The sequence below is a fragment of the Etheostoma cragini genome, chromosome 6 (assembly GCF_013103735.1).
Source record: "Etheostoma cragini isolate CJK2018 chromosome 6, CSU_Ecrag_1.0, whole genome shotgun sequence".
Lineage (NCBI taxonomy): Eukaryota > Metazoa > Chordata > Actinopteri > Perciformes > Percidae > Etheostoma > Etheostoma cragini.
In genome coordinates, this window is record NC_048412.1 from 13,917,001 (window position 1) to 13,943,000 (window position 26,000).

The following is a 26,000-nucleotide window of genomic DNA, read 5'->3' on the forward strand; positions in this document are numbered from 1 at the left end:
TAGAATGCCTACTTGTCACAGATCTAGATTGGGACAGAGGCATAAATATCAGATTTATGTCCAAACCTGAGCAAATCAAACCAAAAACTATGTGCATAACTTGACACATTGAACCTTTTCTTGTTTGTCATCTTGCTTTTAATTGAATGCCAACAGTGTGATGGGAAATATTGGGAGGGAAGAGGGGGGTATAACATGCAAACATAAAGTCCCCGGTTAGAAGTGAACCATGGACAGTGCGGTTATGTTAACCATCACATAAAAGCTGAAACTTTTTTTTAACAGTGCCTCTGCTCCATTGCAGTATGCCATGATGGCAGTGAGTGAGCATGTACAATAGCAACACCTTTAAAACTGCCTCAACTAACTGGGAGGCAGTCATTAACAGGAATCAATGACACATGCGCTTTTCCTCCTATGATATATCAAAATGGCTGATGTGAAAAAGGGCTATTATACTTTATCGACCTCCAGAGGGAAATTTGTCTAACACTTTTTGAGCCTTGCTAACCACTGGGCAGCATTACTCCAACACCCAAGCTCCACACAGAAAATCTGAACTACTGGGAAATGACAGCGCTAACCATAGAGATGTGGTGCTGCCAGTTAACACCAGCCAAGGAGAAAAATATGCATTTGCAAATATAGGGAGAAATCCAATAGTCATACTGTAGTATTCTTGGGATAAGCACTGCTCAAGGATTTGGCTGTCACTTTAAAAGAATGCCCATTGTTTGGAAACAAACAAATCTGTGTCAAGATGGTTGTGTGGCAACATAACGGAATACTATGGAAACAATGACCCCTATTTATACCACCATGTTTATAACAATAGATGCTACCTTTGCTCTCAAAGATACAAAAGGTGTAGTGATGACCCGTATCCATGGACATAAATAGCAAACATCTGTTGCAAGCTATCTATCACTTTTCTCCACTGCCGAAAGATCTCTACACAACAGAAAGTCTTGCCAGTTGAGACACACTTTCTTTTTTTTACCAAGAAAGTGGTTTCTGTTTTCCAAAGCTTGGCAGAAAGTGGGCTTTTCTTCCTCTGTTTTTGTTTAACGTCCCATCGATATTACCTCTACCGGTTGAGAGCAGAGAGAGCTCTTTTTTTCTGGCCCTCTTTATGGTGCCTGTCTGTGTGTCACATCCTTGTCCTGACAAGGAGATTCAAAAAAAACAAACAAAAAAAAAAACTATGTGAGAGGAAGAAAAACCTTCAGACAAAAAGAAAGAGAGAAACAGACAGAAATGCAGTAAGGCAGTAACGCTGCACAGCCAAGTGCTTACTGAGCTCTTGTTTTTCTTCGCAACAATGCACTCTAAACAATGAAGAGTGATTAAAACAGACACACAGAAAACAAATTTGGACTCCATAAACCTCATGACTCTCTTGCTTTTCCCCTCCCTTTGCTGTAATCTGTTGTCCTGCTGCTGTTTCTTCTAATTTTTATTTTCTTAAATATTCATATCCCATGATTAAATTCTGTTTGGGAGCCTTTTTCTCTATTTATTTCTCTTCTTTCTGTGTGTACCTTGAGGGAATTAATTAGAGCCGGTCACAGATGATGGGCTAGGCAGGGTCCAGTCTGTCCTCCAGCAAGGCACCAGCCTCTTGGACAGGATACACATTCAATTCATTCAATGCATGACAAAACAGACAAGTTATTTGCTAAACCTGCATTTTGATGCTACAGTGTGTTCTTGAAAATGGCCCAAAGAGAAATAAGAAAACAATCAGTTCTGAACATGAGCATATTGCATTCCTTTCACACTTGTCAGTATCCCTTGGATCCGTTTTCCGTTGACAGCAAGCACAGGAGGGAATTTAAATAAATAAATAAAATAAAAATAATTATAATTTACAGAATTTCTGTGACAGCCATCTCAAGGCACTTTTTTTCCAAAGCTCACTTAAAATAATCAATAAATCACAGCACACAAAACCCTTTTTTCTCTCTCCCAAACTCTCCTAGTTTTTAAATCTCGTTGGACATCTCAAACTCTACTTCATCTAGTTGTCTGCCAGGGCTTTATCTCTTGCTTAAAAAGGATCAGAAACTGTCAACTGCCAATTCTGAAGAGCAGCAACATGGCCATTAGGAAACTGTGGAGATTGCTGTGCTCGCATCCAGAGAGTTTGCAAGAGAGCAGCTCTGAAAAGCCCTGCCAAGCCCCCAGCCTAAGGGAGCTCCTGCGAGCTCAAGGCCCCTCTTCTGCCTCTACATCCAGGCTGTGCTCATCAGCCAGTCTGTCGGCAATCAACAATAGAGCCAGATGGACAGAGACAGAAGGATGCGCTCGCTGACTCCACAGAATATGCAGCCCAGAAGTATGGCACTCAAAAATATCTTTTTAAGCTACAAAGACCTAAGTTTCACAGGTTTGAACAGGTGTACAGGCATAGATCTACCTGGTGAGCAGAGTGGTTTTAACCTATTTTTTTCCAGACGAGATTTGCTGGGCATGCATGTGCCTTTTTAAGCTCTCGCTTACATTCACACCATGTCCCCTGTTCACAACAGAAGGCTGCACAGTGCAACCATAGTCCACTTTGGACCAAAGAGTTCTATTTCCTTTTCAGATTGTCTCAGCAAACTGGAGACTTCCTGACGACAAGGACCAGGATGTCCCAGCACATTGATCAAATTATTTACAATACCATGCATATACTTCATGCACTACCTTAATTCCTTGTGTATAAGAGAGAAAAGATGCTGAAGATACCTTATTTCACCACCGTAATTGGCAATATGTGTATAGTGTAGAAAAACTCATGTAGACTTGTTTTTTTAGACTTTTGTTTTAAGATGTAAATTAAATATGAAATGTCATATGAGTAACAGTGTATAATGGATTCACTTAAGTCTCTCGCTAAGTTACCCTCAGAATAATTATTTGTGGTCCATCTGATGCAATAGTCTATTTTGCAATGAATGCACCTGACAGTGTTAAGGCGGTGCTCATTTAATTACAAGTTCACTCAAAGCTTTATGTGGTCATTTTCTGAAATATTTGTGGGTCATAATGACAGCAGATTCAAATTTTCTCATGGGTTTTTGTACCATATGCTTAAGTATCACTTTACTTCCACTCAGTAGGTAATAAGCTATGACTACACAACACAACAGCCCAGACAAATATCCCTTAGTCAAACCACCTAGTCATTTATTCAACCACAGAGTCTGTATGATTTTCAGTTATTCCACTCTAACCGGTGATCATTCAGCTAAGCTTTTGCTCGGCTTCGAAAAAAGCGCCAGTCCAAATGTAGATGGCTTACTTATAACCAAAACAAAGCTTTTCAGCCATTTGTTTGCTGGTGTGTTTTGAGTTGAAAGACCCATTGGTCTTGTGAGACCAAATGCAAAGGGCGCCCGGAACAAAGATAGCAGACTTTACATGTGTGTGTGGTGCCACGACCTGCCAAGCCTCTCAGGCGAGAGGTCTCCATGAGATGAAGCACAGAGGAGCCTCAGGGAAGAAAAAAAAAAAAAAAAAAAGGACAAGCCTGAAAGCCAACAGCATTGAGCCTTTGAACTGGGGTGTGGGCTATATCTTCACCCTTAAGATGTCAGAGGGACTTACTGTTATGGAAGGTTGGTGAATGGCGGACCCAAAATGCAGAGGCGGAAACTGAAGGTAGTTTTGATGATTTAATGAATCCAGAAATTCCCCCAAAAAAAGAGCCCTGCAAACAGTCAGGAAAAAACAGGAACCAAAAACAACGTCCAAGTAAAAACAGAAAACACAGGAACACTAACAAAAGAGAAAATACAGGAACATTACAATAATCGGACAAAGGACAAAGACAAGGGAAACACGAAGACTAAATATAGAGGTAAACGAGATAACAAGAGGCAGGTGACACAAGGGCTGGGAAAAAGGTGAAAGACATCATAGTAATCACAAGAGCGGGAAATCACAGGAAGTGAAGACAAAACAGCACAGAAAACCAGACTATCAAAATAAAACAGGAAACAGAACACACAGACACGCACAAGAGACTACAAGACCGAAATCACAACTAGACAAGATAAGGGAGCAACTAAGGACTAAAACATATACAGGACCAAAAAATCACAAGGACGAAATATATAACAAAATATTAAACCATGACATTTACAGCTGCACCCTGCCACTGTAATCAATGGGCATAGACCATGTGTTCATCCACATAATGTATATACATTAATAATGTCAACTGTAGTATTATTCTAACAGACATAGTATATCAAAATACTTAAACACATGCACTCAAAAACACAGGCTACAGACACAGTAATTATACTGTACCCAACAAACAGGCTTATATGTAGGAGCTGATTTAAGCCTTTTCTCGTCTTTGAAGTGCTCTTCTGCTCCTCTTGGTAGTGTAAAGAGGTTCGACCCGACAAAGCGCGTGGAAAAAGGATTAGTCTAGTGCCGCTTCCTAATTAATTGCCGGGGTGTTTGGCTAATAAATCTTGGTTATCTGGTCCTCTAATCGTAGAAGGATATAGCACAACTCTGACCCAGCCGCTGGAATTTTTAACAGTCAGTGCTTTCTGTAATCAAGCTCAGAGAAATACGAAGGGAATATCAGCTTTTTTTTTTTGCTCCTATCCTAATTCAATTAAAAAAGATAGGCCAGTGGATTGCGGAAATTGTTGTGCATCGTTAGATTAGTCTCTAATTGGCTGGCTGTGATGGGAAAGCAGTAGCAGTAGCTGGTGCTCATCTGCTCCTGCCCTGCCACAGACAGCTTGCCGTTCTAGAGAATCACAGCCGAGATATTAGTCCGGGCAATCAAGGTCTGTTGCAACATGTCTGTGTTCCATTCATAATGCACCAACCAGATCTTAGCAAAAGAACTGCCATGTCATCTCATTCTCAATATCATGCTACAACTGGGTGTAAAATAAAACTCAAAAGAGTAAGGCAGACTCATGAGAAAAAGAAAATGAAAGTGAGCAAATGAGTGAAAGATAAGCTGTGCAAAAGCAGAGATAAAACTGGAAATGGGCAGTTTGAGGACAGCCTGAGACAGACTCGATGAAATGGAAAATGTGTGTGTGTGTGTGTGTGTGTGTGTGTGTGTGTGTGTGTGTGTGTGTGTGTGTGTGTGTGTGTGTGTGTGTAAAAATAGGTGCATGTGATCCAACTCCTCTGCTCCCAAAGAGGCCTCAAATAAATTAGGTTAAGCGATGTGCAAATCCCGCAGCTGTTTGTGGGAGCGTTTTCTAAAGCGGTGTAAGGGGCATCCAGCTGAGCATCCCAGACTGTGCCCGCCACCCCAAAGAGAGCAGTGGCTTTGCATCCCTTCAGAAATAATGTTCATGAGAAAGACTTTGAAACATGATGTTTCCCACAAGTTGGATTCTTAAAATGTTCTGTTTTCTCTATAATGAAAAACATTACAAACAAAGAATATTAAAGAATATGAGTTTCCACTGAAGTTATGATTATAGCTTTTTCTATTGCTCCCCATTAGAGAGGATGGCACTTAGCAAGGTGACAAGGAAGCAGCCCACATAGCAGTGGGAGCTGGAACTTCATAATTGTACTGTCACAATAAACTGATGCAGTACTTCCAGATTTCACTTTATGGCATTGCCTCAAAACTCACATAAACTGGCACAGAGGCAAAGCAGCTGATTCTCCAAGCATGGCCGCCTCCTGTTTTCTGACATAAATTAATAACTGTATATCCAAAACATACGTCAGCATACTGTATGAATGTGTAATAGTGTGCATCTGAGTGTCCATGCCAAGTTTGTTCACGCATGTGTTGCGTTTGTGTGGCACTAATTTACAGCGCCTGCCATCTTCCTCGTTCCCATCGTCCGATATTAATATCTGAGCAAATGCTGTCAGACAGATCCTCGTGGAGAACCCCCAGCAGTCATTAGCAGTAACAACCTGGGAGTGTTCCTTGGAGGGACGTGTTCTTCACTGCGATTACAAACAACACAGAGAAAGCTGGGGCCATGATGCAACAATCAAGCCACCTCTGCAGCATCTCTGATGTTTTTTGTTATATTTGAAATATTGAGAGGTTGTTTTTTTTCCCAGAGCAATTTTGAGGTTTCCAGCTGTGGCTAGCACAGGCATTTGCAGCCACATTTTGATCATGATTGCAAAAGACAGTAGCTGTATTATGTCATTCTCACTGGATAATTGCAGTCAATATTTCTAAAGGTGGGAGGCACTGAACAGATTTGATGGAGGCAGTAAAAACATTAATGACTGGGCCTGAAAGAGGAATCAAATGTAGCAATCCTACCGATGCCATAAAAGCACACAAGGCACTCCTCGAAACGAATATCTCTCATTTCAGAGGCTGCTGAATGAACCACTTATGATAGGAGGATCATGATTCTCTAACTCAGCAATTCCCAAAGGAAAAATATAACTTTGGTTCATAAATTTAAAATTTTAAAGTTGAATAAATGTAAACAAAATGAACTCCAGCTCCTGCCAGTCAGCCTGTCTTTACGTAATATACGTGTAGCATAACATTATTAGCTAACATATAACCTAGGTATGCCTCCTACCTGAAATAGTTTATTTACGCAACTATGCACAAGTGGCTGAAATCTGTCAGTTGGGACAGTCAACTGATGGGTAAAGCGGTTGCCTACCAATCGCAATGTTGGTGGTTTGATCCCTGGCCCTGCAGTCCCATATCCTTTGGCAGGACAGTGTGTGTGAGTGTTTATCTGATGAGAAGGTGGCACCTTGTACGGCAGCCTCAGCCACCAGGGCTGTAGTACTCAAGTCTGGTCTTGGACTGGATGATATCAAGGGGAATGGCTATACTCATAAATCCTGGGTGTTCTGACACCGTTTTTGCTTTTATATCAACAAATAACCCAAATTGATTGTCTTAATACTGTCATGCATAAGACGTTTTTTTCTGTCCTGGACTCTGTCTTGACTCGGACTCGAACCTCTCTGGACTTGGTCTTGACTCGGACTCGGACCTCTTTGGACTCCGTCTTGACTTGGACTCGACTAGTCCTGGTCTTGGACTCGACAAAGGTGGTCTTGACTACAGCCCTATCAGCCACAGTGTATGAATGCATGTGAATGGTGAATGGTTCCTGTGCTATGTAAAAGCGCTTTGAGTTGTCGTTGAGACTGGAAAAGCGCTATATAAGAACAGTCCATTTACTTTTACATCTAAAGTCATGAAAGAGGAGCGAGAAAGTGAGAGAGACTGAGAAACGGAAAGACGTGTTGGGAGAAGAACATGAGCAAGAGACAGAGAAAGATGAGCTGAGGGGGACCAAAAAGGAGAGCACAGGCAAATTAAGAATACATATACTCATCATCCAGGCAAGTACGAAAAAGAGGCAACAAGAGTGGGCATCAGACTGAAAGAAAACAAAGGACATATGATGAAACTTATTTGGGTCTGGGCTTCACTTGGACTGGCAATGCAGATTGCCCAAAACCACAGTGTGTGGTGTGCAGTGAGGTTCTGGCTAACAGCTGTATGAAGCCCTCTTATCTACGTTGTCACCTGAACACAAAGCAAGCCAATGTAAATCAAAAGGCCCTTACTTTAAGTTGGACATAAAAGGAAAAGATCAAAAAAAGATTGGGGGTGCGTCAACCAGGTCAGGATAAAGAATGGGGTGCATTGTCTAAAAAGTTTGGAAACTGCGGACTGCCAACTCATTCAAGACTGATAATGTTTTGATCTGAATTATGTATTTAAATGTTTAAACAGTCAGTGACTTCACTTCAGCAAATTCATATTTGTTTCAATCTACTGTGGTGTCACTTCTTCAACCAAGCCCTTTGTAGAGTAATAACACATTTCACTTGTATAAGTAGAGAATAATAAAGTTTGGTGAAGCTTGAGACACTAATTGTCTGGTTAAAAGCAAAGAGATGGACAGCATACAAAACACACAGACATTTTGTCATTTGGGTTATTTTCAGATATCTATGATAAAATATTTCCTAAAAGATCATTTTTCATTTAGTTATACTTTTACCATCTATTTCCACATATTTCTAGCTCCCTCGTCATCAGGTATTAACAAAAGTGAGGGGGGTGAGGATGTTAGGAAGATAACGAAGGAGATGCCAAATGCGATACAGACTATTTATATCCAAGCAGCCGAGCAGATCCCAGTTAAAGACAGGCAACAAATGCAGACGGAGTCGTGGACCCCTGAGACCTGATATAATATATTACTTATTGTGTATAATTCAAATAGCCATCCATCTCCAGTTAGTCATTCTGCTTGCATCAGGCCTTTCACATTCATTATCATATCAGTTAACACGATTTAATGCAAATGGCTCCACCCAGAAGCAGTGCCTACATATCAATTACTAACAGAGTGTTGTACACAACAAGACTTATTATGGTAACACTGCTGAATTAAATTGCAACCGAGAGGAAGTATGTGACTGAGAATGGCAGGAATGGATGAGAGATTAAGGGGGAACGTGAGGAAGGGGAATCAAATATTTTGTCCCCCATTCCGTTATTCCCTAAATAACCAATAATAAGTGCCTTTGGCACTTCATGAGTCTCCAAACCAGATGCCAACTCAAGAGGATCCTACGTCTCAAATCAATGTTATTCCAACAAATGGAGATGAAATGACCTTTATTCAGGACCCCTCCTGGCAACTGGATTGCCACTCACTGCGCCTGCATAGGAATATAAACTGAAATCATTAAGTCTCACAGCGGTGGATCAATGACTGCATACAAATTCTGCTCATGTGATTTGCAGGGATGTTCATCTTTGCCATAATGTAAAACTTTTCCCTACAAATATGGTGGATGGTGAAAAGCATATGCTGAAGTTTCAGTCCTTCAGTTACTTAGTCACAGTGTGATACAAATATGGAATAGATAGTTAATTGTTAGATGATTTAATAATATGGGTTTTACAACAAAGCGTATTATTATGTTTTATGAGTCAGACAGAATTGTTATAAAATGCTTTGTGGTTGTGAAGTTTAAAGTGTTATGGTGCATGCAGATGCTTTGTAAGAGCTGTTGCCCAGCTGAAGCCACGTAGTTCCCAAAAGGACACCGGGCACTGCATTCATAAGCAGGCGGTGGGGACACAACATTTTATTTCCCCTTAGAAAAGCAGTCAAGCTAACAATGAAAATAATGCGAAGTGCTGAGAATATTACCATTCAAATAGCAAGTGTGCAAGTTGGCAATAAATAAGTGCCATGTTCTGATCCCAAATCAAAATAAGCTGTCTAGAATTTTAATAAACTGGGATGACTCAAGTTTTGAACATTTTTCAGTAAAGATCTACCACACATTGACATAAATGGCATTAACAGGAGGCCCACTGTATCTGCATCTGCTGATAAAGCTTCTACATATAGTGAAGTAGGTAGCCCCTACCATTCTTGTCACTGTTCTGTTCTGCCTTATGTGTCCTTACGTGGCGTTTTCTCTCTACACCATTTCTTTTTCCATGTCAGCAAAAGTTGGGTAAGTGCAATAAACCAGTCCCTGACATTAGAGTGGAACATATTACATGCCCAGTTTGAGCATGTTAGCATGCTGACGTTAGCATTTAACTCAAAGAAGCGCTGAGCTATACAGCCTGACAGAGACAATTGCATGGCTGTGAATGCTTGTTAGATTTTGTCCAAAGGGTTTTACAAAGATTGAATAATTTAGGGTTTCCCAAATCACCAGACCAAAATGTAATTGTTACAATTAAAACAAAATCCCTTAAATCAGAGTTGGAAACCGACACAAAATATGAGAAAGCTACACTACTCACCTGCTGATGTTATAACCCTCCAGTTCCGCTTGTTTTACTGTTAATTCCTCTACAAACTGGGATGTAAAGACCAAGATAAACAATAAATCTCTTTCTATCCCATTCTGTCAAACAGGGACAATTATTAGTGTGCAAAACCGAAAAATTCCCAATTCATTCAGCAAAGAAGCTCCAACGTAATTACAGTTGTCAACCACATGGCCTTTTCATGAGTTGAACCATTATGCTTCAAGTGACCGGCCACTTCATCTCATCTGAGTTAAGGTAATTCACCTAGAAAGTCTATTTGGCTACGATCCCGAGTGTGCTTCCCGAGGCTCAATTATGTTGTTAAACCCGCAACCTTAAACATAAAAGCTCTTTAGCTGTCGCTCTAAAGCGGCACTAATTAGACGGGAACTACAGCCAAAAGGTGGCTTCATTACCATACCTACCTATAACATGGGTGTCTGTGTGTGGGTGAGCAAAACAAAGAGAAGTAAAAAGTATACAACAGTTAGACTTCAGGCTTTAGTGACTGGCACAATGTATGATCCAAATGTGTCTCTATCATTCACATTAATGATTCCTCTCTACCTTGTTGAAGAGGCATAAAGGGAGCTGGCACTCGCTTCCCTGAATAACAATTTAATTAATTTGTTATATTAGAAAGGCTCCAGTGTGGTGACGGGCATTTCTCAGGTGGACTGAGCTTTTAGACGTTTATAGAATACATCAGTGATCAATAAAAATAATCTTCTTTGCCTCAAGGTAATGAGTCATAAGCAATTATCCCTGTGTGCCACGGGTGTCCGGTCCTAAGCCACGGAAAACTCTGCAGGTTTTCAAATACAGCTACCTACTACACTAATTAGTTCCTCCCTCTCTGACCGAAGGTGTGTTAATGAGTGAAATCAGCTGGAGCTGAAGGATTGGCTGGAACAAAACCCTGCAGACTCTTCAACAGCACATAATCAGAACACAACTCTCTTCAAGGGAGCAATTGCCCTCTACAAACCAAGTTAAATGATAAATCTAACTTGTCCTTTTTCCTTGGTTAAATAATAATCAAGTTAAATGCTCACACACTGCTTCCATTCCCACACTGTACAATCCCTAAGAGTACACAACAGACCACTTTGTCTTATTTCTAATTTCATTCATCATTGCACAGGTGCTTGAAGCTTTTTCCATAAAGCTGATACTTGCAATTGCAATTTGCTGTTCAAATGTACTTAACTTTGATAACTATAACTTGACACATAATTAACAATGTCTTAAAAAGCAGTCGCAAGTGGCAGTTGATCTCCCCGGTTACAGCGACAATTCTTATGCAGTAAATTTACCCAGCTGTAGCTAATTAAAGATGCTCTAAGCAATGTCACACGTATTTTAGGCTACAACATGTTTTGTCACATACAGCAAACATCTCCTCACTATCCGCTTGCCGCCTGTCCCCTGAACACTGTAAATAAAACACAGCCTCTGTAGGGCCAAGCTGCACCACCAAACATAACAGTTTTCTAGCGTTCCAGCCAATGACCGACAAGAAGGATTTGGGGGTGTGGGTTGGGGTTGGGGGGCTTAGTGCGCAGAAGCACAGAAGGGAGGGAGAGGGGACGGGATGAGGAGGAGGGAGGGGCGAGCTAGCCTCGTTTTGTTTGAAAATACTTTGAACTTCAACAAGAAATGCCTTCACCCAACATCGCTTAGAGCTCCTTTAACTTTGTTGCTGTGAGTCTTTGCCAGGTTAGTATGTTTCTTGATTTCAATGCAGTCTTTAGATGTTGGTAAAATATTGTTTTGTGGAAGAAGAAACACTTTGTATCATTTGGGTGAGTTGGATTTTACATGAGTGATCTCGGTAAACGCTGGTACAATCACATCTAGTTTCATACAAAATGAATCACAAATACAGGCCTGCGGGTTCATTTATAGAAAGTTAATACAATCTAAATTACAATTGCAATATGAATCAGATAAAATGGCAATTAGATATGTCTCTCACTTACATCATTTACAGAGAACACAACTATAAAAATCTGACGTAGGCTTCATAGGCAAACGGGTATCTATAATACATTGTACATTAATTATCTTAGAAATTAAATGCATTTATGTCACTTAACAGAATACATATACAAGACAAATAGACTGTATTCAATAGTACTTGCCTTCTCTTCAAATAAAATAAAGTATGTACAGGATATCTATAACCAACAAACAACCATTTATCCCACAAGCCAAGCCATAAATCTAACAGCTATAAAGTATAGTATCTGTCCAAATAATGTACAGAGTTATAAGAGCAAAACTAACTGAATTTGGAGTTTACAATAAATGTAGACCTTTTAAATGCGATGATATCCTGCATATGAATACAGAATGCGGTCTGCCAGAGGTGAAATAAGGCAGTGTAATAGAGTATTAAACCAGTGAGGATGGCTGGTCAGCTCTGATAACAACGCCTCTCCTACAGCAGATGTATCTCTCTCCTCGCTCTGCCTCATCCTTTCACAGACGCAGATGAATCTCGGGACTCTGTCAGTGACACACACGCACCCGTGTTCAGCTGGTCTGCGGTGTGCGCCCGTGGCCAGGCAGGGGTGGGAGGTGACAGATAGTAAAGGCCAGGAGATATGACATTGCCCTCCATAGCCGACTGGTAGAGGATGCCAGATATACAGATGGAGGTCTGTGTTTTACTGTATGATTCAGCTCTGCTAAGGTCATTACATTGAGCCTGCTGCTAAAGTACATGCCGGTTGACAAGGTCTGACCCCAGGACAATGCTAAAAGCCATGCTTCATTTAAGTCTTAACCTTCCTTAGATCTGACGTCCCATCCAACATTAAAATCCATTAAGAATGTCTGTGGGTATTTATATAAGGATTTATCGAGCAAGTAGCTAATAAAAAACACCAATCAATTGACTCTGTGGCTTGTTGCAATGTGATGTACTGAATAAACACAGAGATGGAGCTGGATCAGAGACACCCAAAAGTTACCTTCACTGTATGTGAGAAGCTGGAGACACAGCACAGGAGACATTTACACAAAAAAGAAAAAAGCCTTTTCTTGCAACAACAAACAATTTGCAAAATTAGCATGCAACACATGGCCAGATTAAAGAAAATCCCATTTCAACTATTTATTTCAGTACTGTAGGACTGTAGGACTGTATTTCTGTATGACTCAGCTGGAAATTAAAGCCCGGATTTCTGCACATCCAAGAGACACTGTTTGTATCACTGCTGAGGTGGACTGAGTGATTGTTTGTGTGCTCAGTGGCGCTTCCACAAGAACAAACACTTTGGACAGAAGGTTTAACAAGGAGCCTTTCGGTGGCTCTCACATACATTTAACTTAAAGGGATACTCCACAGATTTTCCATATCAAAGTCTGTTTACAGGTCTTGAGGAGCACTGTATTTGTGAGAGACAAAATATGAAGCTGTTTGTAGTTCCAGAGGGAGCTGTGTGAAATGAAATAAACTACCTTAAGTGACGCCACTTGTATCAGTGTAAGATGGGAATGAAAATGGAGTAGAAGATAAAAAAATCTGTCAATGTGGAGTTAATAAGAAGTGAGCTTACCAGACCTCTGTAGCCCGCTCCTCATCTCTGCTTAAGGCGAGTGACTCAATGCTACATTAGCCAGGACTAACATACCACACCCAAATCTCCATCCAAACTGTAAGCAGTCGAGTTGCATTGTGGGTAAGGCATGCACTGGGATTGAAAAAGGTTAGAAGAATCTTGGAATAAAACAGACATTATCTCTGGTTCTGTAGCAAAATCTTATTATTTTAAAGGAACTATCCAGCCATAGATTATTAGATTGTTATACAGTGTTAATTAATTTTTCGTGGTTGTGGTTTTGGTTGTAGTTTTTCCAGTTTTATTTTGTAGTCACTCTGTTCTCCCATGTCGTGTCTTGTTTTACTTCCTGCCTTGTGTTTTACCGTCTTTATGATTGTCTGCCCTGATTTGTTCAACCTGTTCTTCAGCCTTCATGTCACCTGTCCCTCGTTTTCCCCTCGTTACCTTGTCTATTTGTCTCTTGTTGTTACATTGTCTTCTCTCCCTGTCCTCCCGTACGTCGCTTCTTCCTGGTAGTTTTTTCTCCTTTGTGTCTTATGGGTTTTTCTATTGGTTTTTGGTTTTAGATTATCTTCAATTGTGCATGCCTGCCTGCCTGTATTCCTTAGGACACCTGAGGAAGTCTTTTGTTTAATAAAATTCCTCTATTCTGCATTTTTGGGTCCTAGCCTCGCATTCCTTCCAGATTTACTTTTTCACACTGCAATAGTCAGTTTCTCAGCAGATTGTCACTAGTGTAGACAGGCGATTTGGAGTTTTTAGTCTCCTTTCCCACCTCTGCATGACTCTTTGGATCCATAAAATAAAACATATATATAAAACATAAAATTCAAAACATAAAATTCAAAACTGGGAAATGCCGTTAGTCTGTCCTGTGGTTAAAGTTACCGTAATAATAATATTGAAGATAGTTTTGCACACTATCAGCAACAGATGTAAGCAAGCTGATGCTGCATTGTCAAAGCTGCTGTCTCTACTTTAATGCATTTTTCAATGCTAAATGTTAAGGCTTTATTGATGCCAGCTGTATTAGCTTCTGGTGGGCTGACAAGAACGTGATGTTTACAGGTGATGTAGTATCAGACCTGAAAACCTTTAAAACAGGAAATATCTGGATATCCTGTTTCACATGTTTGAGATGTTGTAATGTTAAAAGGAAAAAACTAAGAAATCTACAGCATCTAACAAGGCAAACAAAGAAAGCAAAACACATTTGTCATGAGCTGTTTTTTAAGCTTGTTCAACTCTTTAAATGATTTTTCCCTTAAGGCCATGCTTCAGCAATATAATGGATATTACAGCAGACCCATAACTTCCCAAGCTAACGAATCTGCCTTTTAAAAATAACAGATAATACACTTGACATGCAGACACATTCTCCTTTACAAGGTCATCATCCTGCAAGCCTAACTTGTTCATTAAAACAGCGAGGGAACTTCATATTATCAATAGCAACCAGACATCGCCGATCTAATTCAAAATAAAAGAAAATGTGATAAAAAACATTGGCAATTCCTATTAAGACCTCACCGCATTCTATCTTCTTTTTTCAAAGACTATTTTTTCTTTCAAGGGAACGGTAGTCTCTAATTTCTCCTGGGAGCCACAAACTGCAGCTATCTCAGCTATGTTTACTAATCTTCCCTCGACACTAGTTTCTCAGCCTCACAAAGTTAATACTGGTCTAATGTAAATAGCCTTATCTCATAAACTCTTGTTATCCCCCCCACCTTGGCTGCCCAATGTGATACATGGTTAGAAGTCAACACAGGGGGATTAAGTCAGAGAGAAAGAACATAAAGATGGGGAAACATTTCCTGTGCCAGCATCTGCAGAAAGGTTATCATCTAAAATAAGCAACAGGTAAAATGTCAAGGTGTACCCGATGAAGGAACACCACTGTCAATATACAATGACACCAATCACATGAAGAACATGAGTAATACACTGCTTCTGGTGCGGGCCTGAAGGCTGAGCAGATAACAAATTACAATGAATTTGTTTTCTGGTTCTCAAAACTGATCGATCGAGAGTTGCTGCTCGGAGCCCCTTTAGCCGTCTCGCCGTGTGTGGATTACAGTACCTGTCTCATTTCACCTGAGCTGGTCTGTTCCACTGAAGGCCCCAGTATCACACTAAATGCCATGGCAGTAAAGTTTTAATTAAACCCAAAGGGAAAAGTATTAATTATCCCATCGCCTGCTGTGAATCGGCTGGCGGCTGCAGGCAGATTTTTGCTTGAATGCTGATTTGGAAGTGAATAAGGTGCAGTTTAAGAATTTTGGATTAAATGTGGGATTTATCATGTTCAGAATTCCGTTGTGATAGACGCCTGCGGACATGATGAAACGTTGTCCAATAAACTATAATCACTACAACACAGCTCTTAGAAATAACCATGTATCCCTGTGGGACGTTTTTAACCGTTTTCAAAGGCTACTTAAGTAGATATTTTCCAAAAGGATGAGTATTCCCTGAGGCCTGCAATCATTTATTGTGTTTGAATGATCTACAGTATCTAATTGTATCCTATATTGTCCTCTGTACATGTCTTAGCTTATCTATCTTTGTATCTGCCACATTAATGATCAGTCCTTTCTTCCAAGCTTAATGAATTGATGCCACCACTAAACTGTTCTTTCTCCCTCTTGTGCACAGTGAACAATTAGATGCATGTTTTTGTCAAGGATTGGTCAATTCTCATTACCATATCATAGATTGATTGACCGGTTGTACCCAAGGGAGGCGGGTTCCTTAATCATATTGCAAGTTGCCACAGCAGAAGTGTTTTTAGCAGAGGGCCCACTGCAACCACTGATATTTCTCCTTAGACGCTGAAACAGCACTCTGCTTTTTGTCAGATCCCTGTAGGTATTTGTTAATGCAGAGAGGGAGGAGAGCCTTATAAACTATGCATGCCATCTCCCTCTGGCAACCGCCAGCAAGAGCAAGATGGCAGGAAAATGCTGGTTTCCATTAGTCCTGTGAGGCTGGTTAACATAAAATTATCCTTGGGGTTAGCGGGAAGCAGACAAAACTGGGGTGAGTGCTTCATTAAAGCTGGTGCATAATGGACCCTGGACATCTATAAAGGCGGATTTGCATACAGTCGTGCTTTTCTGAGACGTCTGCCTCCCAAACAAAAGTCGATTTATTTCTGAGACCATTTAAAAATAAAGCGAAGCACACACCAACTGCTGGCATGAGTTAAGAAATAGCCTCTGGTCCTGTGCCCCATGAACTCTTACTTGCTGCGTTTAAGATTCATAGCAAGCCAAGCTCGTGGTCAGCTCTGTTTAATCTGCAGGCCGACAGATATCTAACTACACAAAATGGCTGCAGCCTGAAAAACAGTACAGAACTGTAGGAGAGAAGACCACTCACCTCGCAGAAGGTCAGAGCTGGCATAAGGTGAACTATACGTCCGAAACAGCAGCCAGTCAAAGTCGTCCTCCTCCCCCTGGGTGAAGTCACACAGATTGGGGTCTGAATCTTCTTCGAACGTGCAGCCAGCTGCTGGCAAAAAAAAAGAGGAAAATTTAAATAATGTCCATCAATTAAAAAACAAATATGTATGGTTTTTCAGTTTTAAAGAAGTAGATTTACCTCACAAATGACAGAGACACATTTAAGAACACACGACTTCGGACTGCGACTAACTTTTCATTATTGATTAATCTGTCAAGTATTTTTTGTGTTTTCATACAAATTGCTCGTTTCTTCTGACAATCAATCCCAAACCCAAAGAAAAGCAGCAAATACTCCTACTTGAGAAGCTGGAACCAGAGAATGTTGGAATTTAAAAATTTAAAAATGAAATTGATTATCACAATTATTTCCACAGAATGTCTTATAAACAACAAAGCATTGGTTCTTTATTTTGTAATTTCCTCTGAAACTCCTCCTCTTATGGAAACTGGGAGAAAATTCATCCAATCAAGATGTCTTAATTCTGCACTTAATGTACACGTAAACCACTGACAATGACATGTGCCCTGCAGCCACACTCCCCACATCTGTGCCCTTTCAAACCAAAGCAGTTGACTGTTTTTACACAGATCTGATGCTGCTCAGCTCTGGTCTGAAAGGCTGCACAAGTGTTATTATAATAAGTATAGCGTTATGGATTAATATAGTACCCTGAGAGTAGTCACTGACAACAGCTTGTGGCCCTCTCAGACGAATACTCAACTTTTTGCCGTTTTCAATATGCTTTAACATGAATGTAAAGCACGCGTTTGAACGGCCAATGCCAGCGTGAATGAGAGACCTCTATCCCGAGTCTTACACACAGTTCTGTGTGTCAAAATTGTATTAAATGAAATGTGGTCACAAATGCACAAATGCGCTCAGACCAACAACAAATCAGCAATGAGCTATAATTACTTCAGACACGCACAACGGAACACAAACCCTGGCAAAAGCAACAATTGCCCTTGCATTTGAGGAGAATTACCCCTCCCATAAAGCATCCACAAACAAGACGACATATCCTAAGGCCCCTTCACAAAGGCATACAAATAGTAATAACATTTGGGGAATGCGGGCACCCTGGGGAATGTAGTGATTATCATAATACCTCACAACCTGTTATTCCATTCGCCAAAAAGCTAATTTTTTCAAATTATATTTAATAGCTATGGCTTTAATGGCCCTTGGGTCCTGAATAATGTGCTTCAGTTCCGCATCTGTTGCCATATTTCACATTAGTCCATTGGTGTGAGAATTACAGTCTAACAGTGGGCATCCCAGTCATAAGGCCATTGCCTGTGTCGGTACTAACTGGACCAGGACAGCACGAGACATGACATGCTAATGATGGAAATAACCATGAGCAGCTCCTGAAGGTGACCCACAGCTTTATTGCTGCTCATTCTTTTCTCTAATCTGCCGTTAAACAAATGGTCTCAATATGACAAAAACGCCAGCCTCACTGTAGTGAGGAGTCATAATTCTCTATTTTACTACTGATGTCTAAGATAGCCACGGCTTCCAGTCATTAACAGGTTATTGCGATTGTTGGGCTTGTTTGGTCCAGTATGTTACAGGCCAAATAAAATAGAAGACACAAGAAAGACTATTATAGCGCAATACATAAAATACAGATTTAAATTAGCCCAAGTTTTCCTGTTTCCAATTTAAAATAGAAAATGATTTAAGAATTAGTAAATGATAAAGCATTTGGTGCCAACTTTTGCTATTTGACAGTTCTTTGTACTCAAACAAACAAATGCTACAAACAAATGTCGGTTAATACTAAAAAAGCTTCATATTTAAAACCCAGTTCATCTTTATTGGGACGTTTTTCATTAAGTTCCATATAGATGCTGTAATTGCACTGTGCTGTGTCAAGCCATGAATACATGCAACTGCAGGGGATAACTGCGCTGACCCGCAACGTTGTGCGCCTGCTTGGTCCCAGAGACCAAACAGTGATGGTTTCCTTCCCCAAACCAAGCTGTCTCCTGCACTAAACTTACTGGCTCAGTGTGGCTGTGTTGAATAATGACTGTGGTTTGGAGTTTCTCTACCACATATCTGCTTGTTCTACATCACTCCTGATGCAAGCTGAACATTTTACATTTTAGTTTTCCACGAGTCAGTTGGAGGCTTTTATTGTGTAAAGAGCTTTAGAAAATGCATTGTATGTTTTTACTGAATTAACAGAACTTCATTAGCGGTATTCAATAAAAATTGGTACTTATGGACCTATATTTGTAACCGTAAAAAAATGTCGGAAGAAGAAACAGATGACGATGCAGACGATGGGCTCTTGCTGCATGCTCTTTGAGACAAGCAGCAAACCTCCAGCCCATTAATAAGGTAAATAAAACCTTTTACCTTGACATGCCATCCTATAGAAAACCATTTGCACCTTCCCAGAATATACTAAATAAGTTGTTGCTGTTTGCTTTAAATGGTTACAGTTGATCCAATGTGTTGAACTTTCTCCAGATGATGTATTCACTGCAGCACAAACACACGCCCTTGTCTGCACACGACCTTTTGCACATTCAATGATTGTGATACGATAACACCAAAGCATATCTACTATCATGTAAGCTCAGCCTATTGGTTATACTAGAAGCCAACCAGCAGAGGAGGGAGTGTGGGTTTCTCTTCCAGGCTGTTTGATTTATTGTCCCGTACTGGGCTGTTACTGAACAGACCTGCTGCTGAGGCCAGGGGTTAATTGCCCCGCACTGGGGTCTATTTCTAATAGAACAGCCAGAGATATGGGACCTGACATATCCAAACGCTGGCACTATATTATTCCCCGCTGCTTCAGTAAATGAAGCCTGCAAACTCCTCCCTACAAGAGTCTCATCATCCAGAAGAAGGAAGCCAGGCCAGCACTGCCCGGGAATGTCATCTCCTCACAACACACCGGGAGGGATCCAGCTCATCTATCATGACAAAACACATTCCCTCCTCAGCTCTTTCTGGACGACCGATGGGTGTGTGGGGTGTCAGTGGCCATTTTTTACCTGAATAATTACAGCATAATTTAGTGCAATGACCAGTGCAAAGTCAGACACTGCCAACATTTTATGGCTGAGGTTAAGACGTGTTTCACAGTTTGACTGTTCTTCATGCTGTTGTTAGCCGATATAAATCCTCCTTCACATTAAAGGGGCGCTATGCAGTTTTGGCCACTTCTTTGTCATTTTCTCGCAGGTTTCTCCGTAGAGCTCCCCCTACAGCTCGGAATAGATATTTGACAGCTCCTCCGCCGTTTCCTTTTTCTTTGTTCCTACAACAATGCGTTTCTAGCATTCTGTTTCTTTTTAGCCAGCTCAAACATGACGATGGTGTGAAAAACTCTGAAAAACGTCATCGTTACCTTGCAAGATGGTTCCTGAATGGGCGTATGTGTGCAGTGCTGTGAAGCAATTCGTTACATCGCGAGACCTGATATCACGCAATAGTTTCTTACGCTGAGTCCGACAACCTGCCGGGGGAAAGTTGATAGGGTGGTTTTTCCGCTCACAGGCGCCAGAGGGCAAGACGACTACCATTCAACTCCAAAAAGTATTGTAACCATTCCAATGACTCCAAAGCTGTTCAGTTAAGGTAAATTAAACTAAAAATACTGCATAGTTCCCCTTTAAATACTAGTAAACACTTACTTAGGTTGTCCTTGGAGAAACAAATTCTGGGGAACACATGAATTCAAATCAAGACTGCTTGTTGTGTCAATTGACACAACAACGAAAGAAGTCTTGTGAACAATTTAATGTCTGATGTAATTGCCAGGCTTGCGAGCATTTTGCATGTATAAAGGTACTGTGGGCCTATCAAAAGAACATGCGGTTACTCTTCTCGGGAGCATAATGAAAGTATTAGATGAATAATTCAAGTCAGGAAGTTTCGTTTCAAGGATGCCATACCAGTAAAAAATATTGTTGAAACAGCTAAGACGTGTCAAACCAGCCTGCTGATGGTGCCCTGCATGATGTTGTACAGCCCTGCACTGTGAGGAGGAATACCTGAGTCAGATGAGAAGTGTTTTACAGGATTGGCTCAAATAAATAAATAAGTAAATAAATCTGTTTTTGGTTGTGTCACTATGTTTAAACAATTATCTCAGTGTTTACTGTAAACCAACCACTGCATAAATACATTAATACACAACCTTTTTGACTTTATTGCAAACCAAAATTAACTTCAGGTTTAGACTGTGGAAGCAATGCGCCACACTGTTAGAGGATGGATGCAGTTGCTCCTCTTTGATTTCATAAGGACTTAAAAGAAAGTGGCAACTTGTTTACCAGACACTCCAATTTGCCACCTCATGCGTGTGGATACATAAAAATGTTCCTTAGTTTTATATGTGCAGTTAATCAAAGCTGTGAGTGTTTCTCAGTCTTTAGTGTCAAATGTAGCCCTTCATGTTAGATTTAGTATCTCTCTCTGTGTTTAATTGTATTATCCCTTGCCTTGCTTATTAGGGTGTCAGCTATGCACATTGAATACAGTCTCTGCTTATCCCCTTTATTTGCATGTTTTAAGCAAAATGACGCTGGCCTAAGCTTATTTAAGGTGCTACTCCTCCACCAACTTTCCACTTGAATAAATCAAACACAGCAGAATAGGGAGAGTTTGAAATCAAAGAAGTGGCTGAGCCATACCCCATGGTATCAACAACAGTTGTGTATATTTCAAATCAGAGCCGCAGTCAAGACCACATAAATAAAGAGTAGACTGTGCGATCCCAAAATGTTCCTTTTTTCTCTTTTCTAATATTTCAAAGAAAAGGAATGATCTGTCATTAAATACAGAAACCAATCCTTTGATCTGAAACACTGCAGTTAATCTTTTCACTGGCTTCTAAAAGATTAGAACAGCAAGTGAGCAGAATAAAACAGCAGAGTCCAACACCATAGGGCAACACTTATCAAATTACAAATTAATAGTTCCATATTGTCATATGATCCACTCACAGAGGTTGTAAAAAAAGAGAGAATACTGCTGTAACTTAGTTCAGGTGATAAAATTATTGTGAAATTTTGGGCCCCTGGACAACAATTTATTGGGGGCATAAAACAATTTTATCCTCAGCATGTTATGAGACCCGTCCAGGTCTGGGCCGCAGGGTCCCACCCGTGGCCCAGACCTGCAATATGATTTGAAAATGCAAAAATATAAATGTAATGCAAGGTGGGGTGGGGTGGGCAACATAAAAACCCTCAAATATCACAGAAAATAGAATTGTATAAAATGACAATATACACAATGTGTTTATAAGATTGTCAGAAAAACTGTTATTTGTGAAAAATGTTTATGGATTACAAAAAATAGATGGGAATGTCTGTGTTTGGCTAATGCAGCAAGTTGAACACATGGTAAGTTTATGTCATAATGCAAAAACTACAGTATATAACAAGACAATCTTGCCATAAACGACTCCTGCTTATTAATTTGAAACACTGTTTGAAACCGGAGATATTCCAGCAAGAATCCCGTGGCAAAAATGTTACAGCAAAATCTGTGATGGTATACACATTTTTCACAGTCTCGCACTGTATATCATCTTACTAATCAACCATACATGCATTATTAAACAAGTGGAAAAGTAAATGTAAAAGAATAAAAACAGATGTTGTCATAACCTGTTCTGTGCAGACTAAGTCTACAAATGAATGATGACTGATGTTTTTGCACATGAATGTGTCATTTAAAGGACCGTTCTGGCTGTTTTAAAACCAAAACCTTATTTACCTTGGCCACACTGTAGTTTTATATAATGTAGCTCTAGTAGTCACTGCAATACACATGCTGAAAAAACACTTCCACAAATTCTCCACGTTACGGCGTGACATGACATAAAGGTTGCCCCAATTATGTTCTATAGGACACGATTGAATGGGTTCACAAGGCAATGTGGTATTCCAGGCGTTACAGGAAAAAAAGAAAATGTTCAACTTTATGCAAATGAAGGCAAAATTCACCTGCCAGCTACACAGTAGGCCTATTGGTGGGTCAGGAAGATTGGGGTTGCCTGCTGTGGAGACATTTCTGTGGAGCTTTATAGTATTTTCTGGGATCCCTCTTTTCTATGTCCCTGGCCTCCAGTATTAAAGATAAAATTGAAGAGCTGCTTGGCTTCTTATCAAACTCTCTGCAAGAAAATAAATGTCTATTTCGGAAAATGTCAAACTATTTTTTTTAAAATAATACATTAAAATAAAATTGGAAATTAGGGTCAAGGTTGGAAAATAACAAGTAGCTGAGTAGTTCAGGGGAAAATTAAACATCAGACAAAGTAGGTGTGATGACGCACGGATGTGTACTCATGTGGCCCTGGAAAAAAATATTAATTCTGTCCTTATTGTCTAGGAAGATTTCTGAGACACGGAAACCAACCACTCAATTTCTAGACAATGACCAAAACCCTTAAAACTCAGTCTCTCATTTATAACAAAAAACAGTAAAAGTGGATGTGTGTGCTTCGAGAAACAATTCACAACCTTTGCTTTAATGTCAACTCCAGCCTCAGCCCTTAATCATCTGGCAGCCAGGATGGGTAATGAACACCAGGACCTGTAAAGTCACCTGAGACATGCAGCATGAGGACAAGACACGGATGCTTGCCGTATCATCGTCAACAAATGAGCACTAAACCATGCTGGGAAGACAGTCCACACCTGAGAGTTCTTCCACTCCAACACAGAAAGCCTCATCTGAGTCTCGTGTGACTGAGTGTCTGGCTGGTGAGGATCCAGCTGGGAACGGGTGAGTAATACTGGAGGCAGTTAGGGGGAGGAGAGTGGCTGATTTGCATTGGACTGAATGTGGCCTGATGCATCAGCTGGAGACAGGTATATTTATTCTCTACAAAGGCTCTCCTCCCCAGCACTTCCCTGGCTGCCTCTGAAAGCCATCCATCCCCACACCTGAATACGCAATGAAATCATCTCTCTGCCTCCGCGGGCATTAATAACCCAACCCAGGTGGCTGGATGGGCCCAGTCACACAGAGAGGACCAGGGAACAGATTGAGAAGAGGAAGAGTTGGAGAAGGTGAACAGGTTAGTAGAGGTTTGAGCTTCAGGGTAGACTACAGTGAAATATGCTGTAAGAAAATAAGGGGTTATATGAAAGTACTGAACCTTATTGTTCAATTCTTTTTCTTGAAGTGCCCATATTATGAAGAAACCTTTTTTTTCTGGGGTTTGGGGTGTTATATTGTGTCTCTGATGATTCTACATGCATGCAAACTTGGAAAAAAACACCTTTTGAGTGAGATCCGGTTTCTGAATGTCCTCTGCCTTCAGTCTCCGAGTGAGCTGTTCAAAATCTCCACGGCTTTCTACGTGACTAGCCGAGATGGCTAAGACGAGGTAGCTAACCGTAGCGCATGCTAGCTAGTTCTTAATGGCAAAACACTGCTACAACACACACTAGTTCACCAAAATCTACAAAAGAACTACTTACATGTCCCTGTTCTGCAGGTATTCCACAAGTGGGCCCTCTTTTAGAAGAAGTATTCCAGCTAATCCTGCCTTGTACCAACTAAAGTTGGAGAAAGTTATCTAGTTGATGTGTAGCTACTGTGCATGTGCAGCTCCCAACACAGATAGTATAGAAGTAGGATGTCTCACTCTGTAGCTAAAACAAGTGAGAGGCCTCACGCTGTTACTAAAACAGATCGTAAACAAACAGTGTGAAAACAGGATCCGCAGCAGTGTTTTTTGAAAATGAAACCATTCTGGTACAACCTCAAAATACAATAATTAACCTGAAAATGAACTTATATTTTCTTTGGCGGTCCCCTTTATTTAGACAAAAATGCAACACCCTCCCCTCAATATCTTTAAATAAAATTAAATTATTGAATGGTTTAAACTCAATAACTAAAAGTGAACAAAGAATTTAAGATGGTGTGAGCGTAACATTCTCTACAGACAGTTACATTAAAAAACAAAAAAAAAAAGAATCTAAGTCCTTGCAGAAGAACCAGATATATCTTTTTTTATTACACACATTCAAATTGAGATTCTTTTTCAAAACCTGGTGCCTGCATTACCAACAATACAACTCAACCTCCGACAGTTTGGTCAGAGATTTGTGTGTGACATACTAGTGGCGGCTAATATAGCTCAGATATAACTCAGATCAGACACTGCATGGAAGTGGTTCCCAAACTTGTTTATATGCTATATGCTGCACCGGACCAAGCAATATTTCCAAGTTTGTGACAGGACTGGCATGTAAGCGTAGAGCAGACGATGAAGCTACAACAAACACCACAACAGTCAAAACAAAGGCCAGAAAAAGGGTAGCGGCGATTGCAATTCAATCTAAAGAGCCTGATTCGACTGCCAGTCTCCCAGTACAATTTAATTGTGTCAAGTTCCCGTTGCTGTCACTTTAAATGACACAATTAACATATTTTAACACCTTTAAACCTTTAAACTTCCAAAATAATGTAGCTCCTTAACTGAAGGAGCTACTGTAGGCTAGTGATAAATAACTGTGTGGAAATATAACAGCCAATCACTCATAGTCTATATCCTTCATGTTCCACTTCATGTTTTCCGTTTCCTTCCTTTTTCTTTGTGGACTTTTAAACTTGGTGGATTCATGAGGACTATTGTTGACTGCTACTCAAATCTCTGCATGTACAGTAGTTAAAATGAAGGAAAGGCACGCAGTTCGAGAACACTTCCCTTTCCATCTTTGAGGGTGAACAATGACACAAAGGCTTTCTACAGTATTCACACTGAATCCTAAGACACAAGTCGGTCATGAGTCGTTTTGAAATTAATTTTACCCTCACTTAAAGGACTGGTACAATATTTCATCCTCAATGGTGAGTTGATGATAAAAAATATCAGTCATGTCGGTGGAATAGGAGTCAAAAGTGTTATTAAATAATAGTATTCTTCCAATAGCAACCCTTGCTGTGCTATTCTGAGGGCAACACAAAGGGAAAACGAGGACGCTAAAACAAAGGCAATCTGAGCTTGTTGTCTCCGGTTCCGACGACTTAGTGGAAAAAAAGAAAACATCAATTATTCCACTTCCCAGTTCCTCTGGGTCTTCAGCCCCCTGCAGCAGGATACATTTCAGTTCACATTGCTGATAAGGAGTTCATTATCATCCTTTTTAGTTCAAAATGGTGCTCTTTTTTGAATTGATGTCTTT

At 40.3% G+C, this 26,000-nt stretch overlaps 1 protein-coding gene across 6 annotated transcripts in view; it reads right to left on the reverse strand.

The window, feature by feature from the left end:
- ptprub (protein tyrosine phosphatase receptor type Ub) overlaps positions 1 to 26,000 on the reverse strand; it is a 153,255-nt gene that overhangs the window by 90,596 nt on the left and 36,659 nt on the right. For 4 of the 6 annotated variants that reach the window (XM_034875365.1, XM_034875364.1, XM_034875363.1 and 1 more), the window contains exon 2: positions 16,735 to 16,866. In XM_034875365.1, coding sequence (XP_034731256.1) covers positions 16,735 to 16,866 — 132 coding nt within the window. The remainder of the gene's footprint in view (positions 1 to 16,734; positions 16,867 to 26,000) is intronic. The other 2 variants (XM_034875362.1, XM_034875366.1) reach the window with 1 other exon arrangement.